This window comes from Scophthalmus maximus, chromosome 14 (assembly GCF_022379125.1).
Source record: "Scophthalmus maximus strain ysfricsl-2021 chromosome 14, ASM2237912v1, whole genome shotgun sequence".
NCBI lineage: Eukaryota > Metazoa > Chordata > Actinopteri > Pleuronectiformes > Scophthalmidae > Scophthalmus > Scophthalmus maximus.
Genome location: NC_061528.1, coordinates 8,673,440 through 8,696,214, shown reverse-complemented (window position 1 = coordinate 8,696,214; position 22,775 = coordinate 8,673,440). Strand labels below are relative to the sequence as shown.

The window sequence follows — 22,775 nt, the reverse complement described above, 5'->3', positions numbered from 1 at the left end:
ATTCCCTTGCCTTGTCTTTGTACATCACCAAAAGATGCCTTTACATCGTCCGAGATCAGGCAGTGAATGTGAACTAACTCCGGCGTGTCTCTTTTTCTTTCTCTCTCCATTAGTCAGAGCCTGTCTGTGCTGCTTCTCTTTCCCACTCTCGTCCCTTTATGTGAGTCTCCGCAGAGTAATGTGGCCCAAGGGGCTCTGGGTATTGTTCGTGTCCACTCCAGCAGTACGAGTGACAGCCCTTTGTCTACACACTGCACATTACACGCACACACACGCACACACACACACACACACACACACCCCACACTGGACTACACACTGGATATAATGGGTAAGCTGGGGACTATCGAGGAGGAGAGGCCAACATGACATCATATTTTAACATAAATGGGGCAGGAGATGTTGCAAAGGTGATGATTAATGTTCTGTATTTTATATTTCTTTATCTAAGTCTGTCACACGCCAGTTTTTTGGACAATAGACTTGAACTTTTTTTCCTATAAGTTAAACTTACTTTCATGTGTGGACATGTTCGGAGCTGTGGTTTGATGTCATTCTGGATATTTCCTCTCTATATGTCCCTCCCGCCTCAGAATTCTTTAGTTTGACTCGTCATGCAGTATTTGGAAGGAGCAACACTGCCCTCTGATGGAATTCCACAAACAGAAATTTAATTTCATGTCAATTTATTTAATATTCTGCCTGAATCTTGCTCGTATGGCCGTGGGTATTGCGACTGCAGCATGCGCCGTGGCTTTTCAGGATCATTTTTTGATTTCACCAGGTGCCTCTGGTGCCCATGTAAACCAACTTATCGGTAAAGGGTAGGTTACTGTTGTTCCAATCATCTTTATTTAGCCTCATGTTCTTTTGTGTGCTTTGATTCATTTAGTAGCTGTTATGCTGCCTTCCTTCATATCATGTGAGCTTCATCAGTAGAAGGAATTTGCTGAATTGATACTGAATTGCAGATCTTGACATTTAGAAAGGGTCAGGAAGAAGAACTATTAGTGTTGTTTTTGTTATTGCTATTGATGCAGACAGTAAATAAAATGTGGCAAACATTTCCTCAACTTTTTTTTCTTGCAACCTGTTGGCATTTTAATTTAGTTTACTGGAACGGTTCTGGTTGGATACTTCTGGATTTCACAAACCTCCTGCATTAAGATCCCCCCACGACATAAAAAAAACAACACAGCTATGTATAATGATTTGCGTCTGATGTGATATTTCAGCAAAAATAAGTTAGATACGATTTATACAATCTTGAACACTAAACTGCTCTTACTGGTGGATGTGCAAAATGATCCATAGCCTAGTTGTCATGTCCAAAGTTTACATGTTGGATATAAGGTGAGGTCAGTGTAGAGTTGCACTGGAGGCTGCAGGTTTCCTCATCACACACTCTGTGAGTTACATATCGGAGCAGGATTGGCAAAAAAAAGACTGTGACTGTGATGTCACAGAATCATTGAATCGAAGTCAGATTTAGGGTGTGTCTACATAGAAAAGACGTTCCTCTCTGCAGATGAATGTGAAAGCAGCCTCCTATATTACACATACGTCACTTTAAACATGTGAAGCAACAGGCCAAACATATTTTTTAAATGGACCAGTCTTTAAAATAAAAAAAATAAAAACTCCGCCTGTCTGGGGACCATGCCTTTATGCCAAAGGGCGACCGCTGGCAAAGGGCGCCCTCTTGTGGGCGACAGCGGAACAATCCTCATTTTCAGTGCACTTGGAGGATGTGTCATACCTCCATGCTGCCTTCCTCCTCTCTCTCTGTCTCTCTGTCTCTCTCTGTCTCTCTCTCTCTCTCTCTCTCTCCTCCCTCTCTCTGTCTCTCTCTCTCTGTCTCTCTCTCTGTCTCTCTCTCTCTCTCTCTCTCTTGTGACGAGCCTCCTCTCAGAACAGCGCGAACGCGCCTCGCAGCAGCAGCGGCAGCAGCTCGGCGACGCACAGAGACGCGAGCGAGGGAATATGACACACATCTGAGGAAAGAGGTAGGATTAAGAAATCCATGCTATATATTCATGACACCCGGCATATCCTTGCAAAAAAAAGAAAAGATAAAAAGCCACCCCTCCTAAAAATGACTGATGAAGTTCATTGCTGTCGTGGGGGGAAAAAATGGTTTGCTTCAAACCAGACGGATGCAGCCTTTAGTCTGTGGTCCTGCTCCTAACCCACATTGATGTGGAGATTAACCTTGTTGTTCCGCCTTTTATGTTTTTAATGTATGTGCTGTGTGTGTGTGTGTGTGTGTGTGTGTGTGTGTGTGTGTGTGTGTGTGTGTGCTGCCCTGCCTCTGATTTGCGTGTAAATACATTGAGCAAACCAACAGGATGAGAGCATTGTTAGAGGTGATGGTGGCTGATGCAGCCCACCCCTGAGCCTCCTACTGGGGTTCAGGAGGATGCAACTGAAACCAGAGATCCATTGTAAGCGAAACTACAGCCATGTAATAGAAGAAGTAACCTCACATCCCCTGCCCTCTCCCTCTCTCTACGACTCGGGAGGAGTCTGCAAAATAAAGGGCGTTTCAGAGCAGGCTGCCGCAGCAGGGTGGTGGTGGTGGTGTGTGTGTGTGTGTGGGTGGGTGTGTGTGTGTGTGTGTGTCGCCATCAGCAGCAGCCGTCTGGAGCACACAGCTGGATGAGGTGTTCAGTGTGACAGAAGCCGCTTCACGTGTCTCCTCGGACATCACCGTCTCCCCCCTGATTGTCCCTCAGAGGCATGATGCCGCGGTGAAACCGCCGCTGCAGCCTGCGGCCATGTATTATTAAACGGTGCTGAGAGGTCCTGTGCGAGGAAGGCTGAAAGGACACTATGAGGCATGGGAACCCCTGAACCAGATGAGTCATCCCCCCCTGGAAGCTATATATTCCTGCCATGAAGGATCAAAAGGACGGAGTTGTTTGGCGATGCCTTTGTCATTGTTTTTTTTGGCTGGCAGGGCAGCCGGTGAGAAGTTAAAACGAGAAATGGAGCTGCACCTTTCATCTCCCTTCAGGAGCATTAGGATCCTGGGGAGCTCGGATAGCACAGTAGGAAGCGTGGTGCTTTGTAGAGTAGTGTACAGTAGCGTATTTACGGACAATAGAGCACTGCTCTTAAAGCAGGAATGTACTGAAGCGTCTCCTCCTCTACAACCCTCCCTCCCAGCATCACCTCGGCTCCCTCTCTCCCTCTCCCTGCACTATCCTTTTACTTAGTTCCACATGAGCAGATCAGAGGGGGGACTAAGTTTGCATTCCAGAGAACTGTGTCAGGTCTTAACTTTCTCCTCTTAACCCTGTGGGGTGTGTAGGGATGTGAAAGAGCGGCGGGTTGGGAGTGGCTGAGGCCGAGTCCAGTCACTCAAAGGTCACAGGTTCGCTCCCTGCACATACCAGACAAATATACGCTCGTGCCAAGAATCAGATGTCAGATTGTCGCAGCAAACAATGAGAGGAAAAACACAGGGTTCTGAATGAGTCCATGACACAACAAGTGGAAAACAGTGTGTTTATTTGTGAGAGGCTTTGACCCAGCCTACAGGACTGTGTCACTTGTGTGTGTGTGTGTGTGTGTGTATGTGGCAAAATTTTGGCTTTTCAAAGATGGCGTTTTATGTTGGAATTACACAAAAACAACACACAGCTGAATTAATTACACACTGAAGGGCTTCGTTGTTAAACCGTACATGAATTGTGGCAAAACATTTGATATCTGGTTAATTTTTAGGGGATATTTTTGTGGATATTGGTTGGACAAAACCATCAATACAAAGACGTCAGCTGGGGCTCGGGAGACTTGTGATGGCAATTTTTCTCTCTTTGATATTTTATGTACAAAAAATGTTTCATCAGCAGGTATCATCAGTTTCAACTGTTGGCTATAGATGGTAAATGTGTAGTTTGCAGATTTCCTCCAAAATTGTGAAACCACTGTAACCCAGCGGACGGACAGCTGCTGCATCTGGCAGATTTTGGCGTGACGCCACCAGGGCAGGGCGCTCATGAAGGAGGGAGGGGACGGCTCGGGGGGCTAATGGGTGTGAGGGAGGGCACCGATTCCATGGTAACCAGGCTATGAGGCTGATCTCTGCCAGTTCCTCATCACACTTTGATGGAATCTCAAATTCCACACCTCTTGTTCTCTGCCCAGTCTGGAGGCCAAAAGTCCTCGCAGCCACGTGACATTGCACTAAAAATCCCACATTCTCAGCTTTGTTATTAATTGATGAGTTGTGAACCAGCGGGGGGAAAGAAAACTGAACTATATCAGATGTTGCCCCCCGTAGAGACTCACAAGTATTTGTTGCAATAGTGCAGTGTGCTTATGCTCTTTTGGAATAAAAAAAAATAAAAATGAATCCATAATACATGAGCCCAATCTCTGAATCTGACCACGTGTACTTACAGTAGCTCCCACTGCGCATCGTCCTCCATCCGCTAAACAAACATTAATGAGTGTTTGTTTTACATTAGTGTCACTTTCCGCCCCCGTGAATCTGCAGCCGACCGGAACGGTCCAGATAGATGCTACTGCGCCTCAGCAGAGAATATATTCTCTACATAGAGTGACTCCTGAGTTTTCTTGGATGGGCCGACCCTCAGTAAACGGGCAGCAGCACTTCTATGACGCACATTGTTATCCCCGCATGCGTTATTCATAGTTATCCTTTAGTTTGTAACTGATAGTTTTTCTTGCCCTGTGGCAGCGATTTTCCGCGTGGCCTGGTTCACTACGCCTCTTCATGCTCGTCCCGTGGATGAGTGGCTTCTCGGGGGGATCATCTTGGCCCACATACCGCTGCCACGCGTTCAGAGATCATGCACTCATGGGGTTAACAGCTTTCATTCATATCATAGGCTTATTCATTTAACCATGCGGGTGCTGGGTGGGATGAGAAGCCATTGTTTGCTCTTTGTGCCCTCTCTCTGTGTCACACCCCCCCCCCCGACACACACACACACACACACACACACACATAAGTGTATCACACAAATTTACCCTCAGCGGGGGTGATTGATTATTGCTGCTGGATGGGGCCTCCTGCCTCCTGGGTTGCCTGGGCAACAGTGGACGCTCCAGATGCGGTTGAGAGATGAGAGAAACGAACGTCCTCTGCCAAAACTCTGGTTTGTGGTTAAAATTTGATGCGGCGACATCGGCTCTGATGCCGCGAGTGCTACGTTCTAGTATGTTCAAGTGCATTATTTATCGACGTGCTGCGTATCTACAGCTCCGTTTTTCATTTGCAATGTCATGTTCCTCTGCTTTTAATAGCACAGGCAACTGCATCAGCCCAGAATGATGTCATTTTCACTCTCTGTCACAGCATCATTTACACCTGGATGTTGTAAAAGGCATTTGTCTGATATATGTAATACTATAGGTAGGGACAGTGTTTTCACATAATTCATATGCACTATATGACAATCCCTAATGGAAAATCTGGGATTTTTCACATGCACCAACATTTCCCCTGATGGGTAATGGAAGGAAAGAAAAACATTCATAACATCTTAATGGAAATCAGCTTCATTGCAGTGTCTTCGTCTAACCATGATTTCCACAGTACGATCTCCAGGCCGCCGTGTGGATTCACATCCTAATATGCTGAATTGGCTATTTCAGTGTTTATTGGCACCCTTAGCTGCAGCGATAACAAATAGCCTGTAAACCCACAAAGGGGGAGAATAATCCCAGTTTGCGAAATGAGAAATGATTGGCAGGTGGACGGGGTGTAGCTGGAGGTTCTAAATGAACGGTCATGCATGGTGAAGCAGTAGACATCCTCATTCATCACTCAGCATACATTAGGGCCCAGGAAGTGAGTCTGGCAGATTCATTCTGACCTCATAATAACCGGATGGGGAGGTCGTTTACGTACTGGTAGAGATAAATCTGAGAATTCATTTGAACCAGAATTTTTATGCTATGAATGTAGTTCACATAGCTATAATGAGGGTGCTGAGATCATTTGTTTGTTTCATTTGATTTCATTCCTTTATTGTGAATATTTATTGTGAAATTGTAGGTTTCAGTTACCAGGAGAGATTCATTTACATTTTGCAATTAAAACTGTATGATGGTATCATTCTTGACGAGTTCAGTCCACTATTTTTAGACTTTTGAAATGGATGGAAAACCCAAATCATTAAAAAAAAATCAACAACACACATTTAAAAGACTTTCATGAATCCAGGTTGCAGCCCCGGCTTACAAGCATTAAGCAAAAGTAGGTGTCATATTGTTCAAAATATACAAATTTGAAACACATTTCTATCAGTGTTAGTCGAAACTGGTTGGACTGGTCTCTGTTTTCTGCCTGAAGCGTCTACAGCGCATGTCTGTCGCTTTATTGTCCAATCATTTTTATTTGCTTTCCTTTTTATTTGCACTATGTTTAACCAGAACGTCTCCTGAGATGCATTATTACTTTAACAAGAGAAGCCTGGCCAAAATGGCATAATTAGGACAAAGTCTTGAACACATTTAAAAACAGACATGATACATTTGAGAGGCGTAAAAGATTAATCTTGACTGGTATGAAGGCAGTGTTTCCATGTTTTGTCATGTGTACAACAAAGGGGTTGACCAAATTCGGACTCTGTGGACAGATAATCCACCCATAATTCACCGTGGACCCCACTGTTGTTGTTAGAGACAGGAACAAGCATTATACAGAGGTAGGTGAGTAAAAACTGCCTGGTCCATACTTCAATGATTCATCATTTTATGTATCCGCCTTGACAAGCAGCCCTACAATACAGAGCAGATTAAAATGGGTGGTTCCTGTGATATTTGGATCACTGGTCATTCTGTGCTGGACGGAAATGAACTGTACGATAACAGTCAACACTATCCTGAGACACTGTGTGTGTAATGCATTATTCGGTAGACGGAGTGTAGCAGGCTTTGAAGCAAACCTCTCACACACACACACACACCTTCTATCTCTCCATCTCTCAGGTCAATGTGGCTACCGAAGCAGCTCTCTGGGGTAGTTGTCAGTCGTCGTGGATTCCAGAGGCTCGTCTCTATAGCAACCCATCGCTCCTCCTGAGCGTTGCCGCCGGCTTACCCCCTCTGCCACACGCCGAGTCTCTCCTCATCCCCCTGGCCAATCACCGCCTCTGAACTGCGCCGGAATGGACACAGAGTCGACCCACTCGGGCTACTCCTATCACTCCAGCCGCTCCGGGAGATCAAACCGACATGGGTATGTCATCTGTCTGTCTGCCTTTTGCATCTCGCAGCCCGCCCCTCCACTGTACCTGTCTACCCCATCCTCTTTGTTGGTTTTGTCTGATCACATGCTGCCTCGCTCATCCCAGCCCCTTGACGTGTTTTTTTACTTTACCTTTTTTTGTGTGCGTGCACATTGAGTTTGTTGCGTTTGCCGTCAGTTTGGTACGAGCCACGTGTTGGCTGTAGCACAAATAAATGAGATGGGAGACTAAGGGAGGGATAGAGCGGGAGAAAGCTATTTGATTGAGACAGACCGAGCTCATGGATTAGGGTCGTCACAGATGAGTGGCTTTAACCTATTTCAGTGATTTACTCTGCAAAATAAGAGAGTCATTGATTCCCGTCCTCCTGTCCATTCCTCCTCACTCCTGCATTTGTCTGTTGGAATATTCATTGCTCTCCCTTTTCACCATATTTCTTCCATGTAGGGCTGCGATTAAAAATAATTTTCATGAGCAATCTTTCATTTTATTAATCATTTTATCTCTCAATGTCTTTATTTGTCCAATAATCAGCCCAAAACCCCAAACAATTCATTTTTGTGCATGTGAATAAAATAATAAGTAGTAACCTGAATTGTTGTCCTTTTTATATATTTTCCTTTGGGGCAGGGGATTCTTATACAAAACTGAAACTGATTTGATATACAAAAAAACTGAGGGACAACTGAATTTCTGCATTAATCAATAATGAGTATATTTTGTACATTACATGTTGTTTTTTTCAAAGTGAGAGTATCCATAACAGACATAGTAGCCATAGTAAGTGAGAAAAGATAAACTGGTTGAACCACATTAGGGCTAAACTGCATGTACATACAGTATATATACATATATCCATTCATAAGACAATAGTAAAATAAGAAATGTTTCAGAATGTTACAGTTTGGTCCTGATAAATGACGTTAACAAGAAGTAGAAGAGGAAGAGAGAAGAAAGAGAAAAAGCTATAATAATAGTATTAATAAGAACAAAACACACATTACATTTCTGATCTTATGTTGAGGTGTCTATATTGATATTGTACCATATTTTTATGTTCATTGCGTGGTTCATGTGTTCATTTCCCAGGGATCGAAACCGTGAGCGGCACAAGGTCAGCAGCAGCAAAGACAGCAGTCGCTCGGAGAGATCCGTCGTCATCAATCCGCCCGACACACCATCCCAGGAATCCCCCGTTCACAACGGAGAGCCGCTGCCTGGGGAACCCTCGCCGGCAGCAGATCTTGAAGAAGATGAAGCCCAGGTACTGATGCAGAAACTACAATTAACCTGTAAATGAAGGCAGGCGGTGTGTTGTTGTTGTTTTTAAATGCATACTTTGAAACAGCCTCTGCGGTGATCACATACCTTGGGGGTATATCAGAAGGGCCAGTAATCCAGCCATGAAGTCAGCACCATGACCTTATAAACTCTCCTCACACAGCTGGCTACCCACCGCCACAGAGACTGACACATACTAACAATGGTGATAAGGGATCATATGGGTCAGAGGATTAGCATCCCTCTTGTACGCCTGGACGGATTTGTGCGGAAAACGCTATCTTACGGTGTGTGTGTGTGTGTGTGTGTGTGAAAGATAACTGTCAAGCCTGATAGCTTTAAAGCAGAGCAAATTGAGAACAGTCGTCCCATAAAGCTCAGACGGGAGGTAAATGCTGTGAATATGCAGCTCAGCTCAAGAGAGAGTGCATATTTACCCAAGACAACTCTACAGGGATTAAAGATGCGGTTGAATATTTTGGATCGTTGTTTAAAATAAATGTTTACTCTCGTCGACTGTACATCTCGCGAGAGGAAGAAGATCGATACCGAAGCTCCCGAATCCAGCCTCACGTTCAACAGACGGATACGAGAGTGCTTTCGATCTTTTCGTGTGTTTCTCAAAATGTTCCACTCCTCTTTGATTATCAGGTAAGTCGCGATGAAAGTTACAGGAAGCTAAGTGAGAAGCAAAAAGACGCCTAGAGGAGGAGAATAAAGAGTTATAGATATTTTCCACAGAGAGTACTCCGCCTGGGGCTGCCTTCGCAGGCTCCCTGACCTACTTGAAATCTATAGAAGGGGAAAAAAACACAGTTGATCATTGTGTATGAACTGTGATGTGTTGTGCATTAGAGGAATGGGCATGTGTACGAGGTGGCTGAGGCTTCTCCAAACTGTTCTAATCCAACTTGATTAGGTTCTGGACGCGTCTCCAGCCAAGACGGTCTCACACTTTCAGAGAGGTCTGACCTATTTTGCCGTCTCTTGCTCGGCATCCCCTTCTGTCTGGGCAGCCGCATTCCACGCTGTCATGTGATTGTCAGCTCGTAGCTTGCGTCCATTGTCGGCAGTGTAAGTTTATCTCCCTTTGTGTCGCGTTTGCCCTCCAGACATATGGTTCCAAATGTTCCGTCGGTACCACCACCAGGTTCACTCCATGCAGCCAGAGGGTGTTGTTTTTTTTGGGATGCCAGAGCTGCTGAAGTACTCACAGGCTCCGGTGAGGAGAGACATTCTCGCAGACTGAGATTAGCCTCAGCATCCTGCCAAGCGCCACTTTGAGGAAAGCTGATATGAATAATCCTCCATGTTTACACTCTATGCCTATGACATAAGGATACGCTCTTGGACCACTGCTTCTGTGCGTGTGTGTGTGTGTGTGTGTGTGTGTGTGTGAGTGTGTGTGAGTGTGTGTGTGTGTGAGTGTGTGTGAGTGTGTGTGAGTGTGTGTGATTGTGTGTGTGTGTGTGTGTGTGTGTGTGTGTGTGTGTGTGTGTGTGTGTGTGTGTGTGTGTGTGTGTGTGTGAGAGTGTGTGTGTGAGAGTGTGTGTGAGAGTGTGTGTGTGAGAGTGTGTGTGAGAGTGTGTGTGAGAGTGTGTGTGTGAGTGTGTGTGTGTGAGTGTGTGTGTGTGAGTGTGTGTGTGTGTGTGTGTGTGTGTGTGTGTGTGTGTGTGTGTGTGTGTGAGTGTGTGTGAGTGTGTGTGTGTGTGTGTGTGTGTGAGAGTGTGTGTGTGAGTGTGTGTGTGAGTGTGTGTGAGTGTGTGTGAGTGTGTGTGTGTGTGTGTGTGTGTGTGTGTGTGTGTGTGAGTGTGTGTGTGTGTGTGTGTGTGTGTGTGTGTGTGTGTGCGTGTGTGTGTGTGTGTGTGTGAGAGTGTGTGTGTGAGTGTGTGTGTGGGTGTGTGTGTGTTTGCCTGTGTGTGTGTGTGTGAGTCACAGAGAGGGTGCCAAATCTGTTACTGAGACTGCATGCTGCTTCATGATGCTGTGAATTTGTGCCAGTCGAAGCAGCAGCTTCCCTTTCCTCACAGTGTCGACTCCAGCGACACCAGAGTGCTCGGTGAAAGGCACACACAGTCTCGTTTTGGCATTTTAAACATCAAACCTTACAAATACCACACCGACAGCTTGTAATATGATACAGAGACATACAATATAACCACTGGGATAAAAGGATGGAGGAAATTGAAGGAAACCCTGTCAGGCTTTATTGAACGATTTTGTCTCACGGGTTCTGTGATTCATTTTAGCACAAAAACACACACACACACACACACACACACACACACACTGCGCAAACCAACATGTTCAGTGTCATTCTAACTGCCATCCAGGCCGGTAAGGCTCAGCCATTACGTTTTTGCATCTGGCCGACTGTTAGCTCTGTGCTTATCAGTGAATTGTTGCAGATGCGCTTTGTGACGGTTTAACATGCCTCACCCTAATCCATCCTCACCCTCTTCCAGATGAAACGACTGCCAAGCAGGACGGCAGCAGTCATGCCGCTCTCTCTCTCTCTCTCTCTCTCTCTCTTTAAATCACTCTCCTTCATTTACAATGTCTCTCCTCACTTTACTGTATGTAGAGATCAGGTCTGATTAGTGTAGCGTTAATCCCGCGGATTAATCAACTGGGACTTAATGGCTGTTTTTTAACTGTGTATTAGCCCAGTCAGTGACGACTGACTGGGAATCCTTGTTTGTATGAAATGGCTTGGCGGAGAGAGATTGTGTGGCGGACTGAAATGTTCCGACAGTGCGTCCAAACGGAGGCTGACGGAGAGTGTGAACTATCATGGTGCATATGTTGAAGTGTACGATATTGTAGCTGGAGTTTATTGAGGACTAAGACACACTGTCACTGTAGCTGATTTAGAAGGCGGCCTTAACATGTGAATGTGTCCAACCTAGTGTTTTGAGGTTGTTTTTTTAAAGATCTGCAACCACACTGAAACTATAATAAAGTGAAGTCTCTCTCAACTTTTAGTCCGCAACCGTTAAACGGTTGCCTCGTAGACAACATCTGGTGAGGAGTGGCACAGACCGTCTGGTTTGTCTGCTGTGTCTGGGCTAGTTAAAATTGTGATGTGTTCCCTCCGAGCGCTCTGTGAGAGTTTTTAAGGAATAATTTGATAGTTGGGGAAATTGGCTTATACGCTTTATTGCCGAGTGCTATATATGAGTTTAATTTGAGGCTACAACCAACAGTTGGGTAACTCGGGTTAGTTTAGTTGCCACACAAACAGCAGCAAAACCAGGGAGTCACTGAACCACAGTCAAGAAAACCCCACACACAGAAACACCCAAAGAAAAACAAATAGTTGTTTTTACTCTTTGGTTTTTGTACAATAAAACAAAAGAGATAAAAATGTGTTAAACGGTGAGCCTTAGAGGTGCCGAGCTGTTTTCCCCTGTTCCCCGGTCTTGCAAGCTGATAGGCTGCTGGACCAAGCTCCACATTTACCATATACATGCCATATGCCAATCTTAATAATAATATCAATAAACTTTATTTATATTGTACTTTTCAATAAACATGTCTACAAAGAGCTTCACAGACTTAGAAATAGGAAATACATGCAAGAGGCAACGGATTGAATCATTGGAATAGATATGTGAATAAGCAATAAAACAATCGTCTGGTTAAAAGCCAAAATGTGTTTTCATAAGCGTTCTAAAAAAGGACACTGAGGTAGCTTGTGTGAAGGTTGTTCTGCAGATGTGGAGCCCTCACAGTGACAGCCCTACGTCCCTCTGTCTGAAGTCCGGCCCTGCAGGCCACTGAGAGCAACAGCTGGTTGGCAGAATGAAGATTACGATCAGGGGTATAAGGGATGAGAAGGTCAACTAAGTACGGCGGTGCAAGGCCATTCAGTGGTTTAAGAACGAGTAATAAAATGTAAAAAAAATCTATTCTTAAAACCACGGGTTGCCAGTGCAACGAGGCGAGAATGGGTGTAATGTGATCATATTTTTGAGTTCTTGTTCTCGCCGCTGTGTTTCGCATTAGTTGGAGGCACTTAATTGATTTCTGGGGGAGCGCGGCAAATAGTGAATTGCAGTAGGGTGTAGACGGCTGCAGATGAAGGCATGAATGAGAATTTGTGCATATCGTTTTGTGCAATCTCCTCATGTAAATCTCACCAATGATGTGTTGCTGCATATTTTCGTTTTTCCTGTTGTCAGAGAACAGAACAATCATAAAATAGCCTGATCTGATCACAGCTTATGAATGTGACCTGATAATCTGCCAAACAATAATTCCGCTTTGCTGCTCTGTCCCTAACTTATGATCGGGAAGTCATAGTGGAATGTGCATGAATAAATATACCTGTACTCTGTGATTGGATAATGAGCGATCATGGCAACTGAAACAGCCCATTTCAATTTTAATGCCCGGCTGTGTCCGACCAGGTTTGGGTCCTCATTTTCTAAAAGCTTCATTATATTCCCTTCTCAAAAAACCCAAGGGAAGCATTTTCAGATTTATTCAGATTTTGACTCAGAAAAAAAAAAAAGGGAGGATTGTCAAATTTAGTCAGCTACTGGACTGGATTACAAATGGATCTGATGATACACTTATGTAGCTGACCTCTGGCTTCATGCATTACCCCCCCCCCCTGCTATCTTACACATGCTGCCCCCCTCTCTCACTTTCCCCTGCATCTCATCATCATTCGTCTTCTTGCTTCCTGTTGGCGTCTGCTCTCGCAGCACAGCTCGGTTAATTGGCTGTGAACAGTAATGGTGGACAGAATTCACAGCTAATGTTGCATTTTTCCTGATTGGAAATATGCAAATGCTAAATAGCCTGAAATAGCAACGTTTTACAGTGAAAACTTAATGTGACTGTTGTTTCTCTGTAGGTGTATAAGTGTGTGTGTGTGTGTGTGTGTGTGTGCACGTGTGTGTGAAGCCATGAAGGCTCATCTGTTCAGTTTGTCATTTTTTAAAAATCCATCATCCCTCTCTCTCTGCAGCTGCTACTCTTGTCTTTGGTTGCAGTTGTAGATGTATACAATACAGTGACAGTCTTTGGGGACAATGAACGGCTAATTATGTGAAATTTATGACAGGCACACCTGACAAATGCCTCTTTAGAGCAGACGTGTCATTAATTTATTCCGTGTGTATCCTGTGTGTCTTTGTTAGAAAGATTTATGCTTAAAATGACCCTGAAAAAATGATGGGCCTGGACAGCTTCAGCTTTTTGTCTATGAGTGTGTGTGTGTGTGTGTGTGTGCGTGTGGGTGTGTGTGTGTGTCTATGCGTGTGCGTGTGCGTGTGGGTGTGGGGGTGGGGGTGTGGGTGTGTGTGTGTGTGTTTATACTTTCATATGTTGTCTGCGCATCCCCTCCTGTCATCCTGTGTTACTTCAATTGGACTTTGAAGGCTTCTCATAATGAGGCAAACCTCCAAGAAAATCAAACGTCTCTAAAGCACAAAGACTCTGCTGCGTGCACGTTTTTCTCTTCTGCAAAGATGGAAGTTAAATAGGAAAATGGAAGCATTTTCTTGTCTGTCGGATTCATGTTTATCAGTTTCTTGTGAATTCTACTCTGGTCTGTCTGTTTTTCCGTTGTGAAGGGGTTTTATTAGCCCAGGTTTTGAGATAAGTGCCAGCGATGACACTCACAAAAGGATACCTTTCCTTTATCTCTGTTTCTATTTCCCATTTCAGGATGATAACTGGGGAGAAACTACCACGGCAGTGACAGGCACCTCAGAGCTGAGTGTTTCCCAGGAGGAGGTGGTTGGACTGGGGAAGGGGATACAGGACCGGACCCAGGGCTTTCGCCGCTATCTTCCCCTCGCGGTGGGCCTGTGTGTGGGGCTGCTGGTGCTGGCCACGCCCTTGGTTTTCCTGCTTCTTCCAGCCGTAATGTGGCCTGACAGACTGCAGGCTTGTGGTTCCGCCTGTGAGGGCCTCTTCCTCTCCATCTCCTTCAAGCTCCTCATCCTCCTGGTGGCCATTTGGGCCTTGTTTCTCCGACCGGGCCGCGCCAGCCTGCCCAGAATGTGTGTGTACCGGGCCTTCCTCAGCACACTCACACTCCTGCTCACCATGTCTTATTGGCTCTTCTATGGGGTCCGGATCCTCGATGCACAGGTGGGATAGAGACTTTGCTGTTAGAGCATTAAAAGTACTTTTATTTATGGCTCATCTGCCAACTTTTACAAAATATTTCCTTATATTGTTGCCATTCCAGGTTGGAATTTATTTTTTCTCCTTATTTTTATTAGTAGATAAGGGTTAAAGAGATTCATTTTAAACAATGGCAAGGCTGATTTATCTGAGCTGTGTGGTTATCTAAGATTAACGATCACTCTTACTAATATTATCTCTCCTTATTTTTCTTATTTTGCCTAACAAATAACTAATTACTGTGCTCATTCATTAAGCTAAGGGAAGCACTTCTGCACATAAATACCTGTAACAATTTAAATCCAAGATGGAGGGTTTTTTATTATTAAGCCATTTTAGGTTGTTTCTACTATGCTATCTTATTTGTTTTATCAATCATAATTGTATATTGTTTAATTCAAATTTTTTGGAATGTATTTCCCAAATTTTTGGTACGATAATGTTGATATTCCTCCCAAATAACAGATTTATTTTCTTTCAATTTCAATTTGATTTGCATGGTTTAATCCAGGTTAAAAAAAGTTGGTTTTTTTAAAGGTTTTCATCCAACAGCAGTGAATGTTTTCACTATAGCCTACATGTGATGTGGTCTAAGCAGGATGAGGACTACCACGGTATCGTCCAGTTCGCCGTGTCCCTCGTGGACTCCCAGCTGTTTGTCCACTACCTGGCCGTGGTGCTGCTGGAGCTCCGTCAGCTGCAGCCCTGTTACAGCGTGAGTGTTATCCGCTCCACGGACGGAGAGACGCGTCACTACAACATAGGACAGCTCAGGTACGCATATGCATTCACTGTAATGACCTCGTCTGTAACGCAAGAACGACGGAGATGCGAAACGAGCTAACGTGTGAATGTGAGTTTTCTGTACAGTCCACACTGAGATGCACACAGTGGCACTTGGTCACAGTCATCACACTCTACCATTTTGAAGTATGTGTATAATTGGAGGCTCATGTCCACAGGGAAGACTGGCACAGGCAGTAATTGAGTTACTCATCAGTTCCCTTGTCTAGTTTGCTCAAGGCGGGTTATTCTAAGAGTCTGGGGGGGGGGGATGAGAAACTGACGGACGCAGGCTCTCTTACGTTGTTCCTGCCCTGGACAAGTGTGTGACTGCAGGACAAGGGGAAAACAGGGCTAATTGGATAAGATTCACATGATGCGGATAAAAACATGATTCACAGTGTTCTTCTGTAATTTGGAAAGAATTTGCAGGATGGTAAACAGGAAGTGAAAACCTGCAACGGAGCCAGATACAACAGACTGAGTATACACATTATATTAACAGCTTCCAATTACCGAAAGAGGAACTGCACTGATTTTGTTTGTGTTGTATGAAGCATTCTTGGCTCCAGAGGAAGCCGTGTGAAATATGATGCTTTGGGGATGATGACTAGTGAGAATAAAATAAAAAGATCTGAGGGTGTGAAGTTGGGACACCAATAATGTCTTCTTCTTTGTCTAAATACTCACTTTTGGGGGGATTGTGGATAAAATTCAGTGTCTAATCGTGTTTATATTGCCTTTCTGTCTGTCTCTCATCTCACACAGTATTCAGAGGGCTTGTCTGTCCATTCTGGAGTACTACTACAGAGATTTCCCTCTCCACAACCCAGCACTCCTCTCCGCCTCGAAGCACCGGGCTGCCAAACACCTAGCTGGGTTAAAGGTGTACAACGTAGACGGTGAGTCACCTGATCTATCCCAAACAAAAACATGGTGTATAATGTGTGGTGTGTTGTGAAGCGAGCGGTGAGAAGGGAAAGAGTCTGAAGTTATCTGTTGTTTCACTGAATCTCAGATCCTCTGTTATGCTGCAATTATTTTTTTGTGTTACACACTTTACCTAATTTAATTTGCTTGGTAAAATATCCTTGAACTGCTGGATTCTTCCACGGGGCAAACATGTTTTACTGAAATGAAAGGAGCTGATTGGATTGATGCAGTTCCCTCTGCAAGTTGCATAACCCAGAATCCATGGCAAATTGTGGCCTACCTTTGTGCCATTGATTCATTTAGACACCTAAATAGTCGGATTATTAGTTATGACAAAGCCATACCCCTGGTTTACTATGTCTTCTGCTTCTTCTGCTTGTGATATTGTTGTTTTTTTCATCTCCATCTCTTCCTTCAGCATTTAAAAACAAACTGAGAGCATACCTTTTGGACAGTAAGTACAGATAAAAAGTCCTGAATCGCTCCACACGGCACTTTATCACAGGAAGCTTCTAAATTCACGGTTCGGTTGACGCCATCTTCACAGCGCTCTCAAGCCTCCGTCCCTGACACAATGTATATATTGCATCTGAAGAAAGCACTCACAGGCCAACAGTGGCGTTGCACGGCTCTCAACATTTTGCCTCCCTGCATCCACACACACACACACACACACACATCCTGTAATGCCACATATTGTGTCCTGTCCTGCACTTAAAAGGCTCCTCCACTCACCAGCCATCATTCCCCCACCTTACACAGCATGGTGGATTTGATGATCTATGGCAGGGATGCAGTATGGGATATGGTGTCCTCACAGCTCCATCTACCCCACCCCCTCCCCGATCAAAGAGCAGCGGAAAGGCCTCCAGAGGGCTGTGGAATTTCAAGCCTTAAATAATGCATCAGAGTAACGCTTATTTCTCACACACTCCCACATCTCTCATTCCTCGCGCTCAGCTCGTCTCACTCTTGCTTTCTCCCCCCCCCCCCCCTTCTTTATTTCATTTTTCACTTAGTCCAACCCCCCCACCCCCTCTCTTTCTCATTCACAGTGTTTCACGGTTGATCTTCTCATTTGCAAGAAGATGTAGGCCAGGAAGTTAAAGAGGCTTGTGTTCACCCCGTGTTTTCAGAGGAAAATATTTACAATCCTCCATGTGCATTCTTTCCACATTTTATACCAGGAAGGTTTTCATCCATGTTTTATTACCATACTTGTCTCCTTCTCACCTGCACACGCACACATATGCAGATAACGTTATTAATGATTTATAGTCTTAACTGACCTGCAGCATTTTACTCTTTATAACCTCCCCCCAAACTGTTCTGATCTTCCTGAATATGGACCAGATTTTACTCCCCGACAATGAAAAACCAGGAACCGTGATATACTGCTGGACAAGCTCCATTAGCTTTATGGGTTTGTCACACAAATCAGTAAATTCACAGATCAGACAAGAACTACAGTCTTTGTAGTGTAAAATGATGAATATCTCATCCGCCCCAACCCCCAACACGCCCGAATGAAACGGTTCCTGCTTGATCCTGTCTCTGGAAAATATGTGGATGCTTCCAGTGGAAATTGCCTCTATTCTCGGGGCTATAATGAACATTCACTGTGACTGGGACACATGATCTGGCTGGATGCCCCAGATAAGTTACCAAGATTAACACACAGAGCCCTTAAATCTTTCTCAAAAGTTTGGGGGATATAAAAGGGGCCAAGAAGGTTGATTTACAGTTGCTACACACCTCCGTCCTTGGACGTTCTCCTCCAATGTGGCCCTTTCTTCCCCTGATTCAGACCGAGGTATATCCCATTAATCAGATTCCGGGTGGGTCAGGGACAAATATAACCAGTTTGCCCCTGTCCTCTCCTTTTGGTGCAGCCCCGGGGAACACGGCAGGGGCTCAGCCCGGTAATGGGAATCAGTCACGGGCGATGGTTACAGCTGCCGCCAAGCGCAAAGACAGCGCCCACAACGAGCTGTACTACGAAGAGGCCGACTACGAGAGAAGAGTCCGCAAACGTAGAGCCAGGTGAGTCGCGGGGAAGGAATGACGTCATGTCAGAGACATTTTGTAAATGTGGTTTGTAATTTTGCGGCAATCACCTTTACCAAAGAGGCTAGACGATTGAGCCATTTCTGTGACTCTTTCAGCATGGCACGAGTCTGACTCAAAATCTTCCTAGAATCATAATCTTAAAATCTCTTTGAGCACAAATGCATTTTGTTTATTAAACCAGGAAATGCTACATATAACCACAGATTTATCATGTCAAAAAGGATTACCCCCGGATTCAGGCCTAAAGAACTGAAAAAAAACAATCATAACTGGATTTGTCTATGTATTTTTTATATTTTCATTTGTGCTTATATGCATCGGTTTAAATATAAATATTCATTAAATATCTGGACATAAAAGAGTTTCAACTTTTTGCCAGTCCATTTGTGTGCACTGCTGGATACTACAAAATATAGGTAGCAGAATTCTTCTCTATGATAAAATTGATGAGAATTTATCTGAGGATTATGTTGGGGCAAGTGTCACATCCTGTCCGAATAAAGCTCTATGGAATATTGAGCTATGTAAGCCATTACTTGAACAGATGATGGGCAAAGCCAGCTTTACTATGTATTCCATATCACATTGTGTACATGCGTTGCTTATTAAACAGTATGGATTAAAAAACTGAAACCTGGAGAGCTGACTGTAAGCTGCTTTGTCAGGCTGGTAGTGGCTGTGGAGGAGGCCTTCACTCATGTGCGTCGGATGAAGAAGGAGGACGAGCGCGCAGCCCCCTCCGACATCATGGACGTACGTGAGGCTGCGCTGGCCATATTTCCGTCCATGGCACGTGCCCTGCAGAAGTACCTCCGCACCACCAGGAGGCAGCACTGCCACAGCATGGAGAGCATCCAGAAGCACCTCGCCTTCTGCCTCGTGAACAACATGAGTCCTAAGGTCAGCTCGGCTTTTGTTGTCTGTCCGAATGATAATGATGAGTTGGTAATATTTCATGTCACAAAAGGCAGTGTTTATCCAACTGACTGTAAATGATAGTTCCAGTTTATCACATCGTGGGTCTTACTTTCATTATTCTGGCCGTTATCTTCTATGAGTTGTGATGACATTCTACTCTCCAATATTATTGCTGAGACTAGGAACACAATAACATCACTACAATTACGTCTGACAGGGCCACAAACATGAAAATCAACACTGTGGTCTCATTATGCAACAGCTGCGGATATATCACAGTTCAGAGGCTGTTGTCCCTGCAAAGAGTCCAGTTCAATAAGAGGTGCACAACTGACTTTAACTGCATCTAGATCACTTGATTTGAAGAAGTTAACCAAAACTTAACCTACAAAAATTTGCTCATACTTAATTTCACAGAAAAAAACAGCAGGGATGGTAGATCACAGTTGAACAGGGTGGTCAGACTGTGTTGGATGTCAATTGTTGTTGATAATTGATCCATTCACCTTAGTTTTTGATATGAAATAATTTTGACTAACCAGGGTGTTTAAAGAAAAATATAATGGGGGCTATCACACAGAAAGGTGTAAACATTTTACATGTTAGATGTTTTGCACTAACTGAAGAACACACAACTTGCAAGTGTTGAGCTTGAATTTCAGGCCTCAGGCAACTTGTGTCTTTTACGTGATGTAACTGTTGTCTGGTGCTGTTGCTGCCATATTGCAAGATCTCAGCAGTTATCATAGTGGTTATTGTTGTTTTTGTAAATTATCTTGGTGAATATCGTGTAGAATCACTGGCTGTGTGTGTCCATGCAGGCCTTCCTTGAGGCCTACCTGGCCCCTGGTCCCACTCTGCAGTACGGCCCTGAGCGCTGGATGGCAGATCAGTGGACTTTGATCAGCGAGGCTTCTGTCACCAGCGGCGTCAAGGAGGGGACAGAGTTCCTGCTGAGGTGTCTTGACTTTAGCTTAGCCGTTACCATCAGGGGCATCCCTTACATCCGACTGATGGAGGAGTACGTCGACCCCAAGTCTCACAAGTTTATACTGCTGCTCCAGTCAGAAACCTCCGTTTAACACACCCGCTGGACCAGGACTTGCAGGCCTGTTGCGCTTATCTGACTGAATTTAGAAAAAGAAAAAGAAAAAAAAGCATTTTGTACTGGGTTTTTTTGTACTTAGGTTTTTGTTATTTTCTCACATAGAGCATCCTATTGCCCTTGTCTTTGTCCTGGGAGACATGGAAGACGATAAAACACAGAAAGTAGGAGGGAGTATGATTGGATTCCTGTGTCCTGACGTTTTGCAGAGCACAGTTCAGGTATTCCTCTATGCACTTCACAAATGCTCTCCTTTCTCGCATGTGCCAGTGCGTGCCTGCGTGGGAGAGTTCATGATGTTGGAGGAGTGTGTGCTTTTGAGAATGGGAAAGTGTGCGTGTGCGTGCGTGCATGTGTGTGTGAGTATAATATACACCTGTGGTTTGTCTTAACCAGTCTCCCCTTTCTCCTTTGCGTTACGTAGTGACCCGAATATTTGATATAAACTGAATAATTTTCACCAAAACTGCTCTTTCTCTGTCTTAGGAGTGATTTATTTAACTGTCCCGTATCACAGATAGATCTATGTACAGTATTTATATGTGAATATACTCTATCTCCATTTTTATATAAAAAATTGTGCTCGGTTCGAAGGATTCTTTTTTTTTTTTTTACCTCATCACAGATGTTTTTATCTTGTCTGTCTGCACTGTATTTGTGGAGAATACTGGACTGTAAATAGTTGACAGACACATTTTGGAAGTGTCACTGAAATCTCTTGGAGAGAAAAAAAAAACTGCCAAACACAATACAGCTGAATACAAACAGTCTAGCCGGCAGATTGTGAACAAACACACCTGACTAGTCATTATGTTTGCATTTGTACAGTTACACTGATCTTTTTGAAGGCCCACAGAAGGATTCATGTTTGAACAGCTTTGAGTTTGAAGTGACTGAGATTTTTTACATCGCACGTTAAAACTGTCGCCTGTGTGATGTTGGATTTCAGAACATATTCCCCTGATTTGGATCTGCACTCTTTGAGGGGAACATATTATTACAGCACCTCTCTGCATACGATGCATCTTGTCAGCCAAGTAAAACCCACTGAGCCATGAGGTTCTCAGCCGCATAAGACAATGTTAAATCTATAAATATTTAAAACCCAGATTTCAGGAGGTGTTTCAAAAGATTTGACTCACCCTGTCTCTGAAATAAAACCCCTACCTTAAATGAATAGACACTTAACTCATGCTGTCGTCATCAACTGTTAAAAACAAGTGTTAAAAATATATATATACAATGGTGTACATTAGCCAATGTCAGTATTTCTGCTGTCAGCATTCTGTCTGTGGACACCCACGTGTCACACTCCTGCCACCTTATCCGCCACCACTGGAACATGAACTGTCCTGTGCATAAATCAAAACCGTTTATTTGATCTGTATCTTTTAGGTATTCTGTACATGGGAGGCATGTTATGTTGTAAATTTATATTTACACAATTTTTTTAATGTGGTGACTGACGGTGTATTTTATGTTGATGGTTGTAAATACTTATTATTAACTACACGTGCCTCAGTTTTACATATCTAGGATCTGATCTACATATGTGTGAAGTTTTCAAATGTGCTTCTGTGTGTGAGCGTGTGTGTGTGTGTGTGTGTGTGTGTGTGTGTGTGTGAGAGAGATAGAAAGAGAGAGAGTGAGAGATAATGAAGAAAAGAAATTGCTTTCCCAAATGTCATGCAGCTGACAGTTGTCTCTGTCTTATTTTATACAGCAGGAAATGTAAAATCATAGCAGTTGTGTCAAAGTCACATTTGTAAAAAAGAAAAAAATAAATATTTGTATTGACCTTTTCAAGGTATTCGATTATTGTTGTATTGTGATAGAATGGTCAGTTTTTAGTTTTTTCTGGTATTTCAGTAGCAATCATATACTATGTAGTTAAAACTAGTACTGTTCAAAGCAGTTAACCGAATGCAGAGGTAGTTGCTTTTCTTTGTGGATGTATATGTGCACTTCAAGTGATATAGTATAGTTTGTTTCAAAAGTTATTTATTAACTTATCAGACCCTACTTGTTTCTAGAATGAACCAACTTATTTCAAGATTTCTTGTCAAGTAAAATGATCTTGCCGAATGTACAGATGATTTCACTTGTATTAACCAATTTCTCCGCTAATTCTGGTTCATTTCTTCTATTTTATCTTGCCTTTGTTTTGCAGTGTGAAGCCCACCAGCCAAAAATGGATCAGGAAACCTCCCTTGTCCTTGTAGTTTGTGTTTTTTCTTTGTTTGCAGAGAGAAAACGGGGAGCAAACAATGAGCCGCAGCAGAAAAGAGAAAGCACCAAAACAAAGTGAAAGTGCC

General features: G+C 43.8%; 1 protein-coding gene across 1 annotated transcript; it reads left to right on the top strand.

Annotated features, from left to right (window-relative positions):
- Window positions 1-1,850: 1,850 nt before the first annotated feature.
- Window positions 1,851-22,262, top strand: LOC118282922 (vang-like protein 1). The gene is made up of 9 exons (XM_035604486.2): window positions 1,851-2,006; window positions 6,967-7,216; window positions 8,316-8,490; window positions 14,187-14,615; window positions 15,250-15,425; window positions 16,203-16,336; window positions 18,260-18,410; window positions 19,103-19,337; window positions 20,177-22,262. Exons 2-9 carry the CDS (start codon window positions 7,146-7,148, stop codon window positions 20,435-20,437), a joined length of 1,632 nt encoding a protein of 543 aa, XP_035460379.2. The 5' UTR covers window positions 1,851-2,006; window positions 6,967-7,145; the 3' UTR covers window positions 20,438-22,262.
- Window positions 22,263-22,775: the final 513 nt, after the last annotated feature.

Bases quoted from the DNA above. Each gene is read 5' to 3' on its own strand.
- LOC118282922 (XM_035604486.2), top strand. From the start codon at position 7,146: ATGGACACAGAGTCGACCCACTCGGGCTACTCCTATCACTCCAGCCGC. The intron at 14,616-15,249 runs GTGGGATAGAGA...TGGTCTAAGCAG, and splicing joins TCCGGATCCTCGATGCACAG to GATGAGGACTACCACGGTAT. The intron at 19,338-20,176 runs GTCAGCTCGGCT...GTGTCCATGCAG, and splicing joins TGAACAACATGAGTCCTAAG to GCCTTCCTTGAGGCCTACCT.